Genomic DNA, 18,011 nt, shown 5'->3' on the forward strand with positions numbered 1-18,011 from the left:
AAACCAGTCTGAATAATGCAGCCTAACAGCTGTTATTTTTACCTAGCAGCTCCGTACTCACTTGTTCGTCAGTTGACGATATTCTCCTATTTTTGTTGACAGATCAATGATTTGGTCTATCATTTCCCAACATATAGAGTAATGCTTTTTATAGCGCGCCTGAACTCTTTCAGCAGCAATTTTCATATGGTGTTCTCTTTCTCTGGTTATTTGTTCTTCATTATCAATAGTTTCTTGTTTTGCAAGAGCCTAGAATTGTTTTTAAGGAGTAAATTTGAGACTGCATTGAAAATGAAAGTGCAGAGGTACACAGTGCTGAAAATTAAAATTAACTTGTTTATTTAACTTAAGAAACAAAACCAGCTCAATCCTCACCAGAGCTGCATAGCCAGCAGGCAGACTAATGCATAAACAAATCTAAACATTTTTATTCACTCTATAAATTGCCATTTGTTTGCTTTCTAAAATAGAACAAAATAAAGGAGAAACCCATTACTTCTTTTATGACAGATTAAGACATATTCAGTCCTTGAGGGCAGTGAAATTGCAGCTTTCAGTGTAACAACCTGTTTAGAACATGTAATTTATCTTACTAGATTCTGATCTTCAAATAATTTCATATTATTGATGTTGTTCAATCTTTGAAAGATTTATGGTTATGGCAGAAAATTATCAGTAGTTCCTGCAGTAGTGTGCTCCATCACCACCTCCTGTGGTGCTGGCTGAAAGTATACTTAAAGAGATGATGTAATCAATAGCTATAGCTACTGATTACACAGGACTCCAGCTGTGTTAGAGGATTTGGAATTGCTGATCGTTTTGGACAGGAGAAAAATAAAATTTCTAATACTACATTATGGCCTACTGTGAGCATAGTACTTGGCAGTTTTCCACAAAATTGTAAGTCCTTTTAATCAACTTAAAGCTTCAAAGCAGAAATTAGCACTCATGAGTGAAACTACTCCAGCATTTGTCAAAAACAGACTTTAAAAGATCATATTTAAATGAAATTAGAACATGATTCCTGAAGCAGGACCTTAGGCTATTGTCATGTTTCATCTGTGAGACTGTGCCTTTTAAACTCAGAACAAAGAGATGTTTTCTTACAAAGTTAAAATCAGTATGGAAGAAAAGATCAAAATCAGACTTTCAGTTGCTCAGCTTTATCCCTTATTACAGGATCCTGGAATAAAAGAATGGTTTGGGTTGGAAGGGACCGTTAAGGGCCACCTAGCTCAAACCCCCTGCCATGGGCAGGCAAACCTTCCACTAGATCAGGTAGATTAGCTGTTCTTTCTCCCTGCAAAATTCCCCTAAACTTTTAGCACAGTACAAAATTCACTCAGTCCCACAGTTACAGTTACATCCTTATTGCTTATAGCTGTGACTTTGAACTAAGATAAAATAAGGTATTTATCACTAAATCATCATGTCCCTAGAAAAGTCCTGAAGTCTAACAGTTGACAGCACAAACTCCATTTTGTAACATGAAGGTATTCTAGCACTCCTGCAGCAATCCAGAGATCAGCCTTTTACCGCTTCTCTGTCAAGAGCTTCCAGGAACTCCTTCTGTCGTCTTTCTTCATATTGCTTTTCCCTGAAAATTCTGTTTTGCCTTAGCACCTCTTTTTCATGCCGAACGTGCATGAGTTGAGCAGCAATCCTGCGTTCATTCTGAGATTGCTTCATTAATCTGTAAATAAGCTGCTCTTCCCGGTAAGCCTTCTAAAAGATAAAAAAATAATAGTACTAAGCACAGTTGATAAACTATTTCCTAGAAAACTCATCAACATCTAATATGACAAATAGGAATGTCATCATATGACAGCATTCACCTGCTCATATGGGACATAAATTCAGAACAACATTCATATCTATTTATTAGTACAATTTTCACAAAAAATGTAAGAATTCAAAATATGTCTTAACTGAGATACCCAGTAAAAATATGTCTGGTCAGACCAACTCCATTTTAATGTGGTTATTTCCTGTATGCAAAGAAGATGCAGCATATTTCAAATAACAGCTTCTTATCTGAAGATATACCTGTTCCTCAAATAATTAATTTAACCCTGTTATGCACTAGTTCCCATTCTCAGCCATAATCTACAGCATCCTTGAGCAATCTATTTTCTACAGATTTGAAATTTTTTCCTGTTTTGGGGGAATTGGGTAATTATCTTCTCCATTCTTCCCTATTCAGCAGACTGGGACTATGAGGAAGAATTCAGAGCAGAGCAAAATACAAGACTTCTGGGTAATAGTTTCAGTGTCCTCATTGGGACATGAATATAATACACTATGCGGTACTAAAGGAAAATCATTCTGAACCATTGCTTGAGACATGGTCTGTGTGCACAGACACTTTGAAGGCTGTGAATTGTTATTTTTCAAAGTATTCTTGAAAGATAATAGTATCTTCTCACTGCTACACTTCTCCAGACTGTTCTTGGTATCTAAACTAATGCTTAATCTAACCTAAAGTTTCACCAGTCCAAAACTCCTTTTGAGTCCTGAACAAAAACATCAATTTGCCTATAGGTATCATTGGCAAAAACCAATGCTACAGCAGAATTCTAGAGAAAATTTCTGAGTTGTTGAGTATTTGCTTCTGATGCATCAAAACTGCTACAAAATGTATTCAAATTTAAGGTCATGAATTGGGATCTGATTTGAAGATTTCAAATTCATTTTCCTAAAAACAGAGGCACAAGTAAAGTCAATTAGTAGTAATTTAAATAAACCCCAAAAAACAAACCACACCAAAATAAAGTATCACTTCTATTTTCTTTCAATCTAGATTTTTTTTCATCAGCTGTCTGTGACAGAGAGGGAAAAACACCATTAGTAACTTTGAAAAGTGAAAAATCCAACTTGATTGCATATTATTTATTTATATATTATTTATAAAAAAACTCTGTGAAGAGGTCTAGATCTGTCCTACGCAATGCAACCAGGACACTTGTAATAAAATTCTAATGCCAAGCATGCCTGTTGTAATTGCAAGAATAAGAGCAAGAACTTTCTAAATAATTTAGCTATTTAATGTCAATGTTAGGGAGAAGACAAAAAACAAACAAACAAACCTATTTCCGTATTTTTTAAGTTCCTTTCCCTTCACAGTTGTTGGGAATAAAGTACATTCCAATTAAATTCTGACTTGAAAATATTAAGCTAATATAAAAATATCTTAATATTTTCCTTATTTTAGCCAAAATGTGGGCTTTGCCCTCTGCTTTCCCAGTACTGAGTCTCATGGCATTGCATGACAGTCCTAGTGATAAAGGTGCACTAATCTCAAGCCTTAATGAGAGACTCCTTCACCAGGATGCTATATTATCTCTCTACAAAGCTTTTCACTAAATGAGGATCTAACTTCAAATGTGTCTTTTTTTGTTGTCTGTAGTGTACTATATTTGTTTGTCTGTGGAGAAAATTATCATCATACCTACAACTGAAATGGAAAACAATGCAGTCATAACAACTTTGTTCTATGTGTCATTTGATACAGCTCAGGTGATAATTTTTTCCAATAGTACTGCCTACTGAAGAGTTAATCTGTTCATTTGCTCTTACCTTCATGAACTCAAGGAAATAACAGGAGGTACAGTGCCCTTTGCTGTCTCAGTTCTATCCACTGTTTCATGGTACTTACTATTTCAATTAAGATTTCAAGGAAGAGCAAAGGTTGCACAATTTACTTCCTATTGCAAGTAAATATCCTTAATTTTCTTCATTAGTTGCTGCTTGCCCTCAACCACAAATTAGTACAACAGCAATAAGCCTTTACCAGTGGAAAATTGATGCTAAAAGCCTTATTCGCAGGGAATTGAAGGAGCCACCCTAACAGAGCGGTCATTTGTCATACTCAAACCATCACTTGAATGGTGTGACCAGTTGTTCCAGTGAGAAATTAAAACACCTTCTCTAGGTGAATTTCGTCTTCATAAAGGAAACTGGAAGATGCTCCTTTAGAACACTTCACAGCAGCTAAATCAGATCTTCTAATTTTAAAAGGGTAGAGAACTTCAATATTCTAAGTGATCAGATACTTTGGCATGCTCACTAGGCCTAAAAAGAGCCAACAGGAAATTCTTGAGGAACATGAAAACTGGAAAAGGTAATTAACTCAAAAATACATAGCAGATAAATAAAGACTCAGAACACCAAACTCCAAACTCAAAGTTTGAAAAATGATCCTGATTGGATGGGGAGTGCAGCATTAGTAGCTCTCTTTCATATAAAAAGGAATGCACAAAGTATTCAAGCCAAAGGCTGGCAAGTTTTGAAACTTCTGAACATACAAGGACACAAAATAAAAATTGTAGAAAAAGTTTTCAACCTAATATTTTTCATCAACATCTTCACAGAGAACTGTGAAGTGTTTGAAGAAGTCATCACAAATGGGACAACTTAGTAATACTTTGAAAAATTAAGAAAGCGTAATAGACACTTTTTTCGGTTTACCTACTTAAGACAACAGTGGCATCCAGTGGCCAAACATCAACGCGTTTATGTTTCGTGTTGTTCATATAGTTACTATATCATGTTCTTCTATTTTTCTATTTCTGAGTTTGATTTACATACAAGTGAGACAATTCTGTACTGTTGTGTGGTCATAAATTTTATGACCAAAACTTAGAGCTTAGCATACATAAATCCATTTGATCGACAAGCAATAAGCTAGTAATTTGTTTCTCCTCCCATTTTCACATTCTCAATTTACTGCTGATAATAAATTATGTCTGATGACTTTTTAACTTGGAGACATAAAATCTGAACAGAGCATTAAAAATAACAGGTACAAATCACCAGTAATTTGTTGAAATGATGGAGATAAAGGTTCAGTAGGGATGGAGCCATAGAACTGTCAAATACTTTCAACACCTGCCTATGAAAATCTGACTGGCATCATGCTGTGCTCCACCTAGAGTACTGTCATGTAATTGTAAAGTATTTTCTCTCCCAGGCTCCAGCTTCTAGTGTGCCAAAAATAAAAAATAAAAAAATATTTTAACAAGATTCTTTCAATAAACTTTTATAAATATGGTTATGAAACACATTACAGCACTCTGAAGGGATGAAATTCCTTTCACTCTGAATGATCCCATGCTGTGCTCAAGATTTATGCAATGGAGGTAAAACTCAGACCTGAATGCATATAAACACTGCAATTTCAGTCACCAAACCCTTTCTGGTTCAATATTTAATAGAGGGAAAAAGCAATCTTGAACTGTTTTCTATATTCATTCATTTTTAAAAGAAAATACCTCAGTTTGCCTCCAACTTCTCTTAAGTCAAGTAACACCTAATGTTTGAAATCTCACAAAGTTCCAACAAAACAGTTTTTCCTCTGCTAATATAGAACCAAATTACCACTAAGTAGATTGTCTGCATGGTCAAATTACTGTTTCAGTCAAACGCTTATTTGTCTTTTCTTCTAGTCCCTGCAATCTGTGATTTCAATTGTTCGTATAGCAAGGCTGATTTTAATTCCTGGGAAGCTAGAAACACTATTGCTAGTTTTCACTTGATTTGGAGCCTCTCTGGAGCCAGTCTGAGCTGCTGTATCCACCAAGTGCTCCAGAGACTGGTAGCTACGGCTTTTGGAATCAATGGTCCACACTGCTGGGGCTGCAAGAGCTGAGAGTGCTTAAAAAGCAAGTTTTGGGACTGCAGTGATTTCAGGCAAGTGGGCTGCAAAACTTCTTCACGGATGATATAAATCTCTTTGAATAAGAACTCAGAGACAGAATATATAGAGAGATGGACTCCTGGTCTAAGCCAATACAGGTATTTTTCAAGAATATAGGTTCTGAGACAGACATTGAAAAGCATCTAAGGTCTAGATGTTTACCTCAACAAATGAAACTTTTTCTTAACATTTCCAAAGAATCTCCAGATATTAGGTGCCAAGGCTTAAAAATATATACATGTACAATATCTCATATTTTCAGAGATGCTACACATTTGAAATTTTATTATGAAATATTATTATTACTATTACTAGCACTATTATTATTATTATTATAATACTAGTATTATTAGTATTAGTAGTAGAGACAGACTCAGCTATATATGTTGAAGACATATGACCTAAACTAAGGATTCACAGGGAAATATTGAAATGAAAAATAACCAGAAATAAAAAAAACACAGTAAGTTACAAGGCTGTGTTTTGATAGAATCATTATGAAAGAAACAATCTGTGAAATTAGAAAAAATTGCTTTTTAAAGGAGGAATATATGAATAAGAATCTTAAAAGCCTTGTGCTTTATGGGATAGGAGTCAAATGTAATAAACTGCAACATTCACTTTTAGAAACAACACAGACATTCTCCAGAGAAATATCTTCTATTTCATAACACATTAAATACCAAGTCGCTAACCTGCAAATAAAATTTTGATTCTTTCTATTACCCAGCACAACCATTTCAGAATTCACCAGTCCAGATAAAAACCTTCAAATGATACACTGGTAAATACAAATTTTCAAACAAGGAATGCCATGTTTTTTTGTTTTTAAATAAGAAACTTCTTTAGAAACAGTATACATTTTGATACCATAGGATATTCAGCTTCTAGGGGAGGGAGGCAGGGAATAGAAGGTAGGTCTGCAATGGATTTTTAATAATCTTTGTTCTGCTGCATTAATTTTATCATTTTCAGTTTCTAAGTATGGTGCATGACATTAGGGTGGTGGAAAAACCTTCCATATTTTTCAAAGGTTGATATAAAACATATTCAGACATAAGTGTGCATCAGTCACTTTATCCCCTTCAAATTTTATTCAGCCTTCCAGAAGTACTCATTTCATATTTGTAAGTACATTTTAGATTACTAATTATATGCATATGGACTATGACTTTCAGCATACAATTTCCCACCTCTTGAGCCTCGTGTGCTGCTAACTGATCCATTAGCATTTTTCGTCGTCTCTTTGCTCGTTGTTCTCTAGAGAATGTATCTTCCTCTACACGTTTATGAATTTTCCTTATATATTCATCATCTGAATAAACATTTAGCAGCTCAGTTTTTGTCTCTGGTATGGTTTCTACACTTGTTTCTGGAAACTCCTGTGTTTGTAATAATTCTTGCATATCACTGATTAAAAAAAATAGGAATTATCATTAATTAATTAATATATTTTATATCAATTAAGGGTCTTTTCATACAGATGCCTGTATAGTTATGTGGAAGTCTAACATGTAGAACCTCACTCTACGGGCTCTGTGGCTACATCTTGATGCTCTTTTGTCCCACAATGTCCACTAGGTCCAGAGGAAGGTTCCAGCACTGACTTGAGCCAACTAATCATTAGTTTGTCAATATAAAGCCAAATCCCACAGAAACAGGAAAGTAGGATGGCTATAATGTCAAAGATGGGTTACTCTTCAATATAGCCATGCATTCTGTTTTGCAGTTATTAATCACAGGTTTACACACAGAAATATCCACAGGAGTATGCATGAGTGTCACATCTTCTCAGCAGGGTAAGCGTATCACTAAGGGTGACAGAATGAAAATTACTAACAATTATTCACAAATACATCAACATACAGATAAGTTTCAGGATAAAAGTTACTTCTTTTCCCTTTGAAATGCGTTATTGTGTATGCACATCCACAAGCATTCCTATCCTGATGCAAGGCTAACTGGCCTTACAGACTAAAATTAATGAAGAAAATATGCATTTTGAGCCTTTTCTTACAGTATGTGTGGCAAAAAGTAGTGAAGAAATCTTGAGCTGTCCCTACTAAAGGTAAAGCTGTAGTAAAGCTGTCCCTACTGCAACTCTCTGAAATCAGTGCTAGTGTGACATTCACTCAAAGGATAATCACAGTTTAAACTAAATAAGACATTATTCTTTCTTCAAGTAGCTGCCTATGTCTCGTTATAGTACTTTTGGATTGGGTTCTTTTTCTCTTTGAACTGAAGATTGATGAGAGGGAGGCAGTTTTCTCTTGTTCGGTCTCAGTAGTTTATTTTTTTTTTTCAGTATTACAAGGTACAAGTAGCTATGTGCACTAAGATAGAAAAGGGGTAAAATGGTTAACAAAGATCTTTTTCAAGGTTTTTTATATGTTCATTTACTCAATTAACAGGTGCTAACTAAGTTATTTTTCTTAGTGATCTAATGACTCAACACCTGTGTGCTGCACTGCGGCATTTTCTACCCAATCACTTACTACTACCTAAAAACTCCTAGGAGAAGAACATGAAGAAGAAAAAGGACAAGAGACAACACCCTAAATCTTCTATCTTGTCTTTTGCTCACTAAACTACTTTAAACTCTAAACTTCAACTTTTTCACTCAGTGATTCAAGAAACTTTCTAATTCACACATTTACATTTTCAATCTTTTCTACTTAACTCTAACGTTTGTTTTCATGTATCACCATGAAAACATGCACATGAATATCCTATTATATGAAATTCAGTGTTTTTTTGAATTCTAGAACTAGGTATTAAAAACAAGGGCACACAATCTGTATCTCAGACTCCAACATCTGCCCCTCTCTTTTTTTAAAAAAAAAAAAAAAAAAATCAGCTCAAATCTTTTCTTGGATAACTTTTTAAGGAGGGTTATTTTTTCTTCACGCATGTTTTAACAAATGAGGCTTTACAATATTAATTTTCCTACTCTTTCACTTGAAACCTAAAGTTCATTGCTCTTGCATGTGGGATCCAAGCTGTTCAGTTGTCAACTGTGGTCTTGATACAGTTCACATCTGCGTGCTCGCTCTTCTGCTCTTTGGCCTGTCTGTTTGTTTATGCAGCTGATGAGTTTCTATGTTCTTTGTTAGGAAGTTACTTCTGCTTTGAACTTGTGAATACACAAACATAGATTTTCTTCTAAATTATTAATTGAAATGAATTTTTAATCTTCTTGCTTCTAAACCTTTGACCAGAGCTAAAGAACTCTTGCTTAACTTTGCTTGAGTACTGTTAGAACAATACTTGATAATTGATGGAATTGGCTTTGTAACAGACTTGTTTTAAAAAGAACTGTTCAGGAATTATTTGCAATAGATATAAGATCTTTACACTTTTTCTAAAAATTTAAGATATATAAGGTTTTTATACTTTTGAGGCATAGCCTTGGTTCCCCCCCTTTTTTTGTAATTAAGTAAGGTACTTGTTTTTTTTTGTTATGACAATGAAAAACCATCAAATTAAAACACTTGCACATTATACACATATAGGAAATAACACTTTTACAGAAATCAAAAACTTATTTAAAATATGCATAATTAATATTATATGATATCAAACTTACCTAAATAATTTGTAGTATGAATTGCTAAATGTACTAAATATATACTCTCATCTCAGAGTTTGCCACAGCTGATAAGTTAATGGGAGACTGGAAAATCATGTCTGGATAACAATTTTCTAAGCCTACTGTAAAATCTAGCTGTTATATTAATTCATTAATTGCTAAGTCAAATTGACTTTAATATTGTTTTGATGCAGAAAACTTCTGGGTGTATTGGTAAATTTTCTATCTAGGTAAAGTCAAGGCTTGGTCAGAGCCTTAGGCTTCATCTGGAAAGATGTCTCTTAACTAATTTTCAAAGTAAGGGGTTTAAAAATAGTAGCTATAAGATGTTTAAAACACTGTAAACTTTTAAAAGGCATTTGTATAAAACAAATGATCAGATGTCTTAGGTAATTGACTAATTAAACTATTCAGCAGTTAATTTAATCTGAAGTTTCTTTCATAACACTTTCAACTATGACATTTTCTTAGAATCTTGGAAACTAAAATAATGAAGTTACATTGAATTAGGCAAATGCAAATCTTCTTAAACAAGGAAAAGAGTAAAAACTAACACAAAAAAAACTCTGTATAGAAGCAGCTGCATAACTTATTTACCAAGATGCATCTGTAGTTAGAAAATAAAAAAATCTCAAATGACATGTGTCTAAAAGGTAATTACACAAAGATATATCAAAATATGTATAAAGCTGGTTGTAAACACAACGACACTTTATAGATAATGCTCATCATAGAAATCTTTAAATTTACATTATACAATGAATATGTTATCAGTGTCTGAAAAAATCAAGATAATATTTTTAAAACATTTATGTCTTAGTGACTAAAAATGAATTAAAGTGAAAAACTTTTAAAGTTTTTGTAAATAAAAATTACTATTTTTTGTACAACTTATAGAAAACTAAAACTGCAGAGATTATAACAAACAATAGAACTTCTAATGAAATTAAGAGTGTCATAAATTGCATTCACTTCTATTTACAAGTAGGTGTCCATCAGCGTTCTGTCACAGCTGTTTCAGTTGTAGCTATTTTCATCTCTCTAGGAAAATAACTATACTTTGCAGTTTAAACAAACGTTTTTAATAAAACATGAAGAAATTTAAATTTTAAACTTGTTAAAAATTAATTATGATAAAAGGAAGTAACAAAACTTAATGTTAAAAAATACTAAAGTTATAACTTAAGTTAAAAACACTCAAACTTAAGCATAGTCATAGCAGACACCTGAGGTAGAATCCTGCCAGTTCTTAACAATTTAACATCCAAATGTTACCTGTCAGTCACATGGCTGTGTACTTCAGAGGCATTTCCTTTCAAAGACTTCTCAAACTTTTCTATCTCCTTGTATACATTCTGAAGAAGTAACACAGAACTTTATGTTTCCTTTCTCTTCAGAAAGCACCATAAAGAAGGTTCAACAGAGCAAGTACTAGGGAATTACTTTTATGTCATGTTAACCAAAAATAAAGGCAAGATGATTTCCATCTTACACCTTTCACCTTCCTTGCCCTCTTGCCCTTTCCTAGCTACACCTACTTCCAGCAGCCAGAAAATCCTAGAATTTTGCAGCTGTTCTTTCTGCAGGGTAATTATGATTTTGCATTGAGCTCTAGCAGAGGATATAATTCTCACATATGGGGATTTGAAAGAAGATACTCTGGAATATGATCAGCTTTAGATTTAATAGCTTGTATGTATCTCTGACAGTTATTCAAGTAACTATCTTACTATATGTTAATAAAATCTAGATTTAAACACATCTGTTGCTGTTGCCCAGTTGCAAAAAGTGGTAATAGTTACACCCATGATGACAACAGAATCCATGAATTTGAATTACAATCCAATAATTTTTTGGTACTACAAATGCAGATTTTTTAAAAATTAGTGCATCTCTTGATTTGAGTTAAGCTTATTGTCAATTTCAGCTGTTACTACCATTTAATAAGAAGACAGTTTCATAGTGTGTTACAGAACAGTTCAAACATTATGGTGCAAAATGTTATAATGCACAAATAAAAAAGGAACATTAATTATTTTATTTAGTAATTTTATTTAATAAAATTTTATTTAATTAATTTAATTCTTTCTAGTAGACTCATAGCTACTCTCAGCAATGAAATTACTACCTATCTGTGGAATTTATTCCATATGAAATTCCTCTTACATCAAAACAATTATTGAAAAATAAATGCAAAATTATAATCATACAAATATTCAGCCCAACTTTCATTTTTTGAATTTATATTATTTTGACATAAACTTTTGGATGGTGCAAGTACACTATTTGTAATCATAAATGGTCCCAGAAATCATGGGGTTTGAGTTAATGTAATTAGCATTAAAACAATGTAGATGATAATTACCTCTGCTTCCCTTTTCTTCTTTAAGAATCTTTTGGCTTCAAAAGATTTTATGGTGGGTCTTGATGGTTGTTTTTGAGTCTGTATAACAGCTGTTTGAATCCTGGCCATTATTTCATTTTGTCTCCTTCCTATGTAATGCTGATACGAAGCAAATATAATTAAGCTGAAAATCATCTTTCCGGAAGAAACTAGAAGAGATTATCAGGCTCCAGACTTGAGCAGATGAGCAGCACTTTATAGGCTTTTAAGGGCTTTCATTGAATTCTAGGTCTAGTATGGTACCTATTTCAGGCCTGAATATAGCACAGAAACTAGGAATACCAGTTTCCTGGTACAGAAACTGAGACTACCATTAGGTAACACCAGCACAGATGATCAAGAAGTAACAAACATATAAATTACACTAATTTAATGTGCACCAGACACACTGGCAGGTAAAGGTGGAATAAAGAAGAAAAACAGTTTTTATAAAAAGAAGTCAAAGATAGTCAAAAATATATAGTACATCAAAAAATATATATATCCCAAAATATTCTTTTAAAATGTTATTTTGAGTATTTTGCATATTGCTTGCATTTTCTTTTCTAGATACGTGAGGAGGCATTTTTTCTTTCTTATTCATTTAGTAGCAATGGAACAGATAAATAACCACAGCAAGACATTCTCCCTTCATTACCCACAGAAAATGCATACCAAATTATTCAAGGCATTTGTCAGTGTGGTTCAACACCCTGATTCCTGGCCATTTCCTCTACAGAAACTATAAACTTTGCTTTGGATGAGTGTTCCCATGTCTAAAGAAATTTGTTCCTCCTTTTTTATTTCATCAGAATAGCTACACAGAAGTACAAGATGTTCTGAGGCCATACCCACTATAGATGCCCTTCTCCTGTCATTTTCCTGCTTTTGTACAAGGCCTCGTCTTTTCTTCACAAAAGAACAATGAGACAAAACTCTTTTACAAGGACATCTCAAATGCATATAAGTTGTGATATGTACACTTTGTCTTCAAATTTATAAATATTTTCCATGCTTTACAATATGCAAATACTTCCCAACTTAATATTAAGTGATTTTTAAATAGGAACATTTATAAGGTCTCGTAAGAGTGCATTGGCTTTGTTTCTATGCGCACCACTTTGTGCTTCTATAAACGTGAGTGTGTAGCACAGAATCAGGAAGCCTTCACAGTGGCTTTAACTAACTCATTAAGCACATAACCTTCAGGAAATACTTCTTCAGAAGTCTACAAAAATAAGTAGTCACCTTTTCAGTGTCTTGGGCTCTTTGCTCTTATTGGAGGTTCTGACCTCTCACCTGCACTGCAACATGCACATGAGTTCTCTTATCTGTTACCGTCTTGGATTTTGTTTCATTCATGTGGCACCACAGTTTTCAAATGTTAAATATCCAGCAATGAAGAGTCAGAAACAGCAATAAACATATTAAAAGAGAGACCACTGCTTCAAACTGTGTTTTTCTGCGTTAATGTACACAGAAAATCCTATAAAAATGCTTTAACTGAATATCAGGAATAGCTCCATAGAAAAGAATGTAGAGATTTTAACTTCAATGATGTCAATCTTTGTTTAGCTGGCAGAAAAGGACACCTCATTGCTCTGTACTGCTTCCTCTGGAGGGGAAGTGCAGAGGGAGGTGCTGTGCTCTTGTGCCCGGTATCCAGTGAGAGGGCATGTGGAATAGAATCATAGAATGGTTTGGGTTGGAAGAGACTTTAAAGATCACCTAGTTCCACGCCTCCTGCTTTGGGCAGGGAGAGCTTCAACTAAACCAGGTTATTTAAAGGTCCCATCCAGCCTGACCTTTAACACTTCCAGGGATGGGATCTTCTAAAAGCTTACCATTTAGAAGCTCTTCCTGATATTTTTTGTGTCCCTTGCCAAGTTCAGTTCTAGCTTTGCCATGACATCCACCCCTACAACCATACTTCATCTCTATACTCTTACCAGTTCACTGCCCCAGCTTCACCAACCTGTGTTTTTTTTCCCAGCAGTTCCCTAAGCCAGCCATGCCAGTCTCTTGTCTTCCTTGACTGATTTCTTGCTCCTGGGAATTGATAGCTCTTGCTTACTATGGAAGAATTCCTTAAAGATCCGCCACCTCTGTTCTCCTCCCTTGTCCCTGAGGGCAGCCTCCCAGGTGACCTAGTCCCTAAAGAGCTGGAAGTCTGCTTTCCTGAACTTCAGGGATCTGCCTTCACTCCTTCCCTGATACCTCAGAACTAAAATGCCACCAACCCATGGTCACTGCAGCCCAGGCTGCCTCCAGTCTTGATGCCCCCAATTATCTTGTTTGCATTGGTGACCATCAGATCCAGTATCACATTCCCTCTGGTAGGACTGTCAATTACCTGGCTCAAGAAGTTATCCTCCAGCCCAGGAGTTTCCTGGATTGCCTACAGCTCTCTGTGCTACTTTCTTAGCAGATACTGGAGAGGCTGAAGAACGCCAGCAGGACAAGAGCCTGTGAACACAATGCCTCCTGTAGCTGAAGCAAGACTTTGCAAATAGGCTCAACTTAGGAAGACTGTAGTAAACACCAGCCACAGGGTTCCATGTTTTGCTTCGGTCTCCGATTCTTACCCACAGGCCTTCAGCCTGCTCATTTCTATTGCTCAAAGACAACTCTTCACACTCAATCCACCTCTTGATATAGAGGGCAAACCCTCAACCTCTTGTTCCCCTCCTGTCCTTTCTTAACAACCCATAGCCATCCATAGTCACACTTCAGTCAGGATTTGTCCCATACTGCACTAGGGGAGGCAAGGAAGCATTTCTTTACTGAAAGTCTCCAGCTTTGTAGATATTCAAAACCCTGCTGAACAAGGTCCTGAGGAACTTGCTATAGCTGGCTTTGCTTGGAGCAAGGGATATAAACTAAGTGAGTTCCAGAGACTCTTTCCAGCCTCAGCTATGCTGCCATGATTCAAATGCCATTCTGAACTTTTCTAAAGACAGGGCTTTAGTTTCTCAGTTTCCTTAAGCTATCCCTCTACAGGTGAAGGGATATATTGACTTTTTGGTACAGTCTTTGCACATGTTGGTAAACTTTCTGCTTGTAGGCTATTTTTCAGAAGTAGCACCAGAAAAAAAAAATAAAGAAAAAAAGTTAAATTTCTCCCAGCTGAATTTAATTCATGATATATACCTTCTTAAAAACTCCTCATCTTGATAACAAATAATGGTCTGGACATACTGAATATTACTACTGAAAACAAGAAGGAAGTTTTAACAGAACCTATCATATCAACACTGACTTCCTCTTAGATGTTCCCTTTTCCCTTTGTTTTTCTCTCTTTGTATTTCTCAGGATATGCTTATTGCAGAATTGAGTGCAGTATAAATACATGGAGAGACATGCAACAGAATGAACCAAACCACCGTAGCACAGAGCTAGTCATAGTTATAAATAGGTTTCCTGGAGGGGAAATTAGTCTGACTTGATACCTAGACCACAATGCAGTCTTCAATCTGTACTCATCAAAGGAGTGAAAAGACAGCTGCTAAACAACTACTAGCTTTTGTTGTAATAATATTTTAAGTCTGGAGAAAGCTTGAAAATAGAGCAGATAACACAGAATGAACCAAAACAAAGAAACACAGAACACAGAAGATCAATATCCAATTGAGTTCCTGATAAGCTGTGCAAACCCACTGTATAAAACATAGCAAAGAACTGTTTCTTTTTCTTATAAGTACTAGGTTTTGAACAGTAGATTTACAAAGTAGAGAGGGAAAGCACACAACATGCGTGAATGGTATGTGTAAATATGCTACCTTTTCTGTATTTATACAAAACAGACATAGTTACCTCTCGATTTCCACTTTGAGTAGACTTAAGCTTTGCAGTTGCTGCAGGTCTCATTGCTTCCACTGCAACTCCAGTGAGCTTTGCCTTCCTCTTTTTTTCCAAAGCAATATACAATTCATATAAAAGATGTTTTGCAGCCCCATGCTGTCTTGTCATGATGTCTTGGGCCATATTCTCATTAAACTGCACACCAAGCAGGTAAAGGGTGGGTTTCAGGCGAGAAAAATTGTTAATTTTTGCATCTGCATCTCTATAAAAACAACAACAAAAAAACCCAGAACATAAAGTTATTTTCAATTCCAACATGAAGCATGGTCATGACACTTACCTCATTCCAAGATAGGAGGAGAAAAAAAAACAACTACAACTACAGAGTTCCTTCCTTAAATAATGTGATACACACATTGGCTTAAGTTTTGTACCGCTGTACAGGTAACTGCACAGCATTGATCACTATACATAACTTTTTGAAATGAGAAAGACCACACTGGATTATATAAATTCTGATACAAGTGCACACAAAGTGCATCTAATAGCAAAAGCTAATCTGCAATTGCAGCTTATGGTATATCATCCACCAAACACACAAGGATTTTAAACAAAGTTTCTGTATTAGCTGTATCAATCACTCCAACGCTCACCAGTTAAAACTGAAGAAATGACAAAAAAAAAAAGGTCTGTATTATCTATTAACCCTTACAACACTTCAACATATTTTTTCTCCAAGAAAAATAAATGGACACACAGGTTAAAGCAGTTAAAGCAGTGTTGAAAACAAGTCTATGTTCTAAATGAGCAGTTTATATTCAAAACTAAAATAGTGGCTTGCAGGCTAATATTTCTCTTGATATGTAGATTCTCATGAAGAAACACTCAAGATCAACAGATATACAGGGGAAAAACAAATAACAATAAATTACTAGTTTATAACAATCAGCACGTCAAATTTCATCAGACATATCCACAACTTCAGTCTGAGTCCAAAGATATTGCTTTAGTTCACAATAGTTCCTTCACATGGACCAACAAGCTTTTGAGGTCAGCCAAGATGAAGCATAATTCTACAGAAATGTCTAATTTTAACTGAAGACCTTTTGGTAACACAGTATTCATCCTATTTCTAGATTAAACTTTCCAGGAGCGCATTATTCTCACTGTAACAGCCCATACTTTATTTCTTACACACTTACACTGAACTGAAGCTTACAATGCTTACTGAGCACTGAGCTTATTACAAAATGATTATTGAGCATTTTTCTGATTCAAGGTTAAGATGAGACCTCTTGCCAGAAATAATCTACATGCATTGAGAAGCTCTTAACTTTTTATTCTGTGAGGCTGACTAGCTTGTATTTCTCTACTCCTCCCTCTTTGTACTTCTTGAAGAGAAGAGCAACAGCTGCAGTCTCCTGATCATAGGGATCTCTCCGATCACCACAAACTTTTAAAGAGTGGCCCATCAACAGTATCAGCCAGGTCAGACAGCCTAGGTGAATATGTGCTATCAGGTCTCATGAACTCGCACATTTCCAATTCATTTAAATGTTCCTTAAGCCGTTCCTTCTCCATAGGTAAATCTTGTTGCAGACTTTCCTGTATGTCTCAGGGCCTTGAGATACCTTAGTCTTTTTCATGTCCCAGCAGGTCCACATTTTCCCCAGCCTTCCTTTTGATGTGGAAATACCTGTAAAAGCCCTTCTTGTTGCTCTTCTGCCTAGACATAAGACAAGACCCTTATTTACATGAGGGCAATCATGTATAATACATATAAATTTCATATTGAAATAAATTGCCTGGAGATGTAGTGTAGTCTCCATCCTTGGAAGTTTTCCAGATCACACAGAGTGAACAACTGGTGCAGACCTTCCTGTTAGTTTCAGGCACTTGGGATTTCTGAGTGTTCTATTTAGTAGGCTAAGACAGAGAAGGCATTAAGCACCTCAGCCTCAGCATGGCAGATACTCATTTGAGAATCTGAGAGGGAGACTGATGAACAGCCATACTCTGCCATCTCTTTCAAGCAGGAAGACCACTCAGAATGGCCACTACAGAAGCAGATCCTGGATCTTCCCTACTCTCTCACATAGGGGCAGCTCCTCTTAGTCCCCACCTTCCCAGCCCATCCATTTTAAAGAGCCTATATCAAGCCATGGCAGCACACCAGCCCTGGGAGCTATCCCACTGCCCTTCTGTGATTATGCAGCTGCAATAATTACACAGCAACTGCTCACAGGCCTCTAATTACTTCTATTTGATCCCATGCTGCATGCATTACTATATAGGCACTTCAGAGAAGCAGCCAGTTGTGTGATTTTAAAAAGTTTAGAGTAATTTAGAAAAGGTGTGAATGCTTCTGCCAAAATACTATCTTCTTAGCACTTCTTTAATTGCATGCATACATTTGGGGTGGGCAGACTTTTGCAGTGTCTTGCTGCTCTTATTCATACGACCCTCCTCTTGCTTGCCAGTCTAGGCCATCACTTCCTCTCTTGTTTGAGACTAAACCTCCCCATCAATACTCATTCCTAGTT

At 35.5% G+C, this 18,011-nt stretch overlaps 1 protein-coding gene and 1 long non-coding RNA gene across 2 annotated transcripts in view; both read right to left on the reverse strand.

The window, feature by feature from the left end:
• The window catches only part of SPEF2 (sperm flagellar and cilia associated 2), a 74,869-nt gene that overhangs the window by 52,905 nt on the left and 3,953 nt on the right, over positions 1-18,011 (reverse strand). Inside the window, exons 3-8 of the mRNA XM_088054364.1 lie at positions 15,481-15,730; positions 11,650-11,787; positions 10,560-10,639; positions 6,889-7,105; positions 1,537-1,725; positions 62-249 (exon numbers count right to left, since the gene is read on the reverse strand). Coding sequence (XP_087910490.1) covers positions 62-249; positions 1,537-1,725; positions 6,889-7,105; positions 10,560-10,639; positions 11,650-11,787; positions 15,481-15,730 — 1,062 coding nt within the window. The remainder of the gene's footprint in view (positions 1-61; positions 250-1,536; positions 1,726-6,888; positions 7,106-10,559; positions 10,640-11,649; positions 11,788-15,480; positions 15,731-18,011) is intronic.
• On the reverse strand, positions 16,793-17,579 carry LOC148184522 (uncharacterized). Its single transcript, XR_015772432.1, has 3 exons — positions 17,484-17,579; positions 17,274-17,394; positions 16,793-17,194 (listed from the first exon to the last, which is right to left on the reverse strand). It is a non-coding gene; the product is annotated as an uncharacterized LOC148184522 (long non-coding RNA).

The sequence above is a fragment of the Pseudopodoces humilis genome, chromosome 4 (assembly GCF_049639895.1).
Source record: "Pseudopodoces humilis isolate 2021_Gansu_Grassland_sample_001 chromosome 4, ASM4963989v1, whole genome shotgun sequence".
Lineage (NCBI taxonomy): Eukaryota > Metazoa > Chordata > Aves > Passeriformes > Paridae > Pseudopodoces > Pseudopodoces humilis.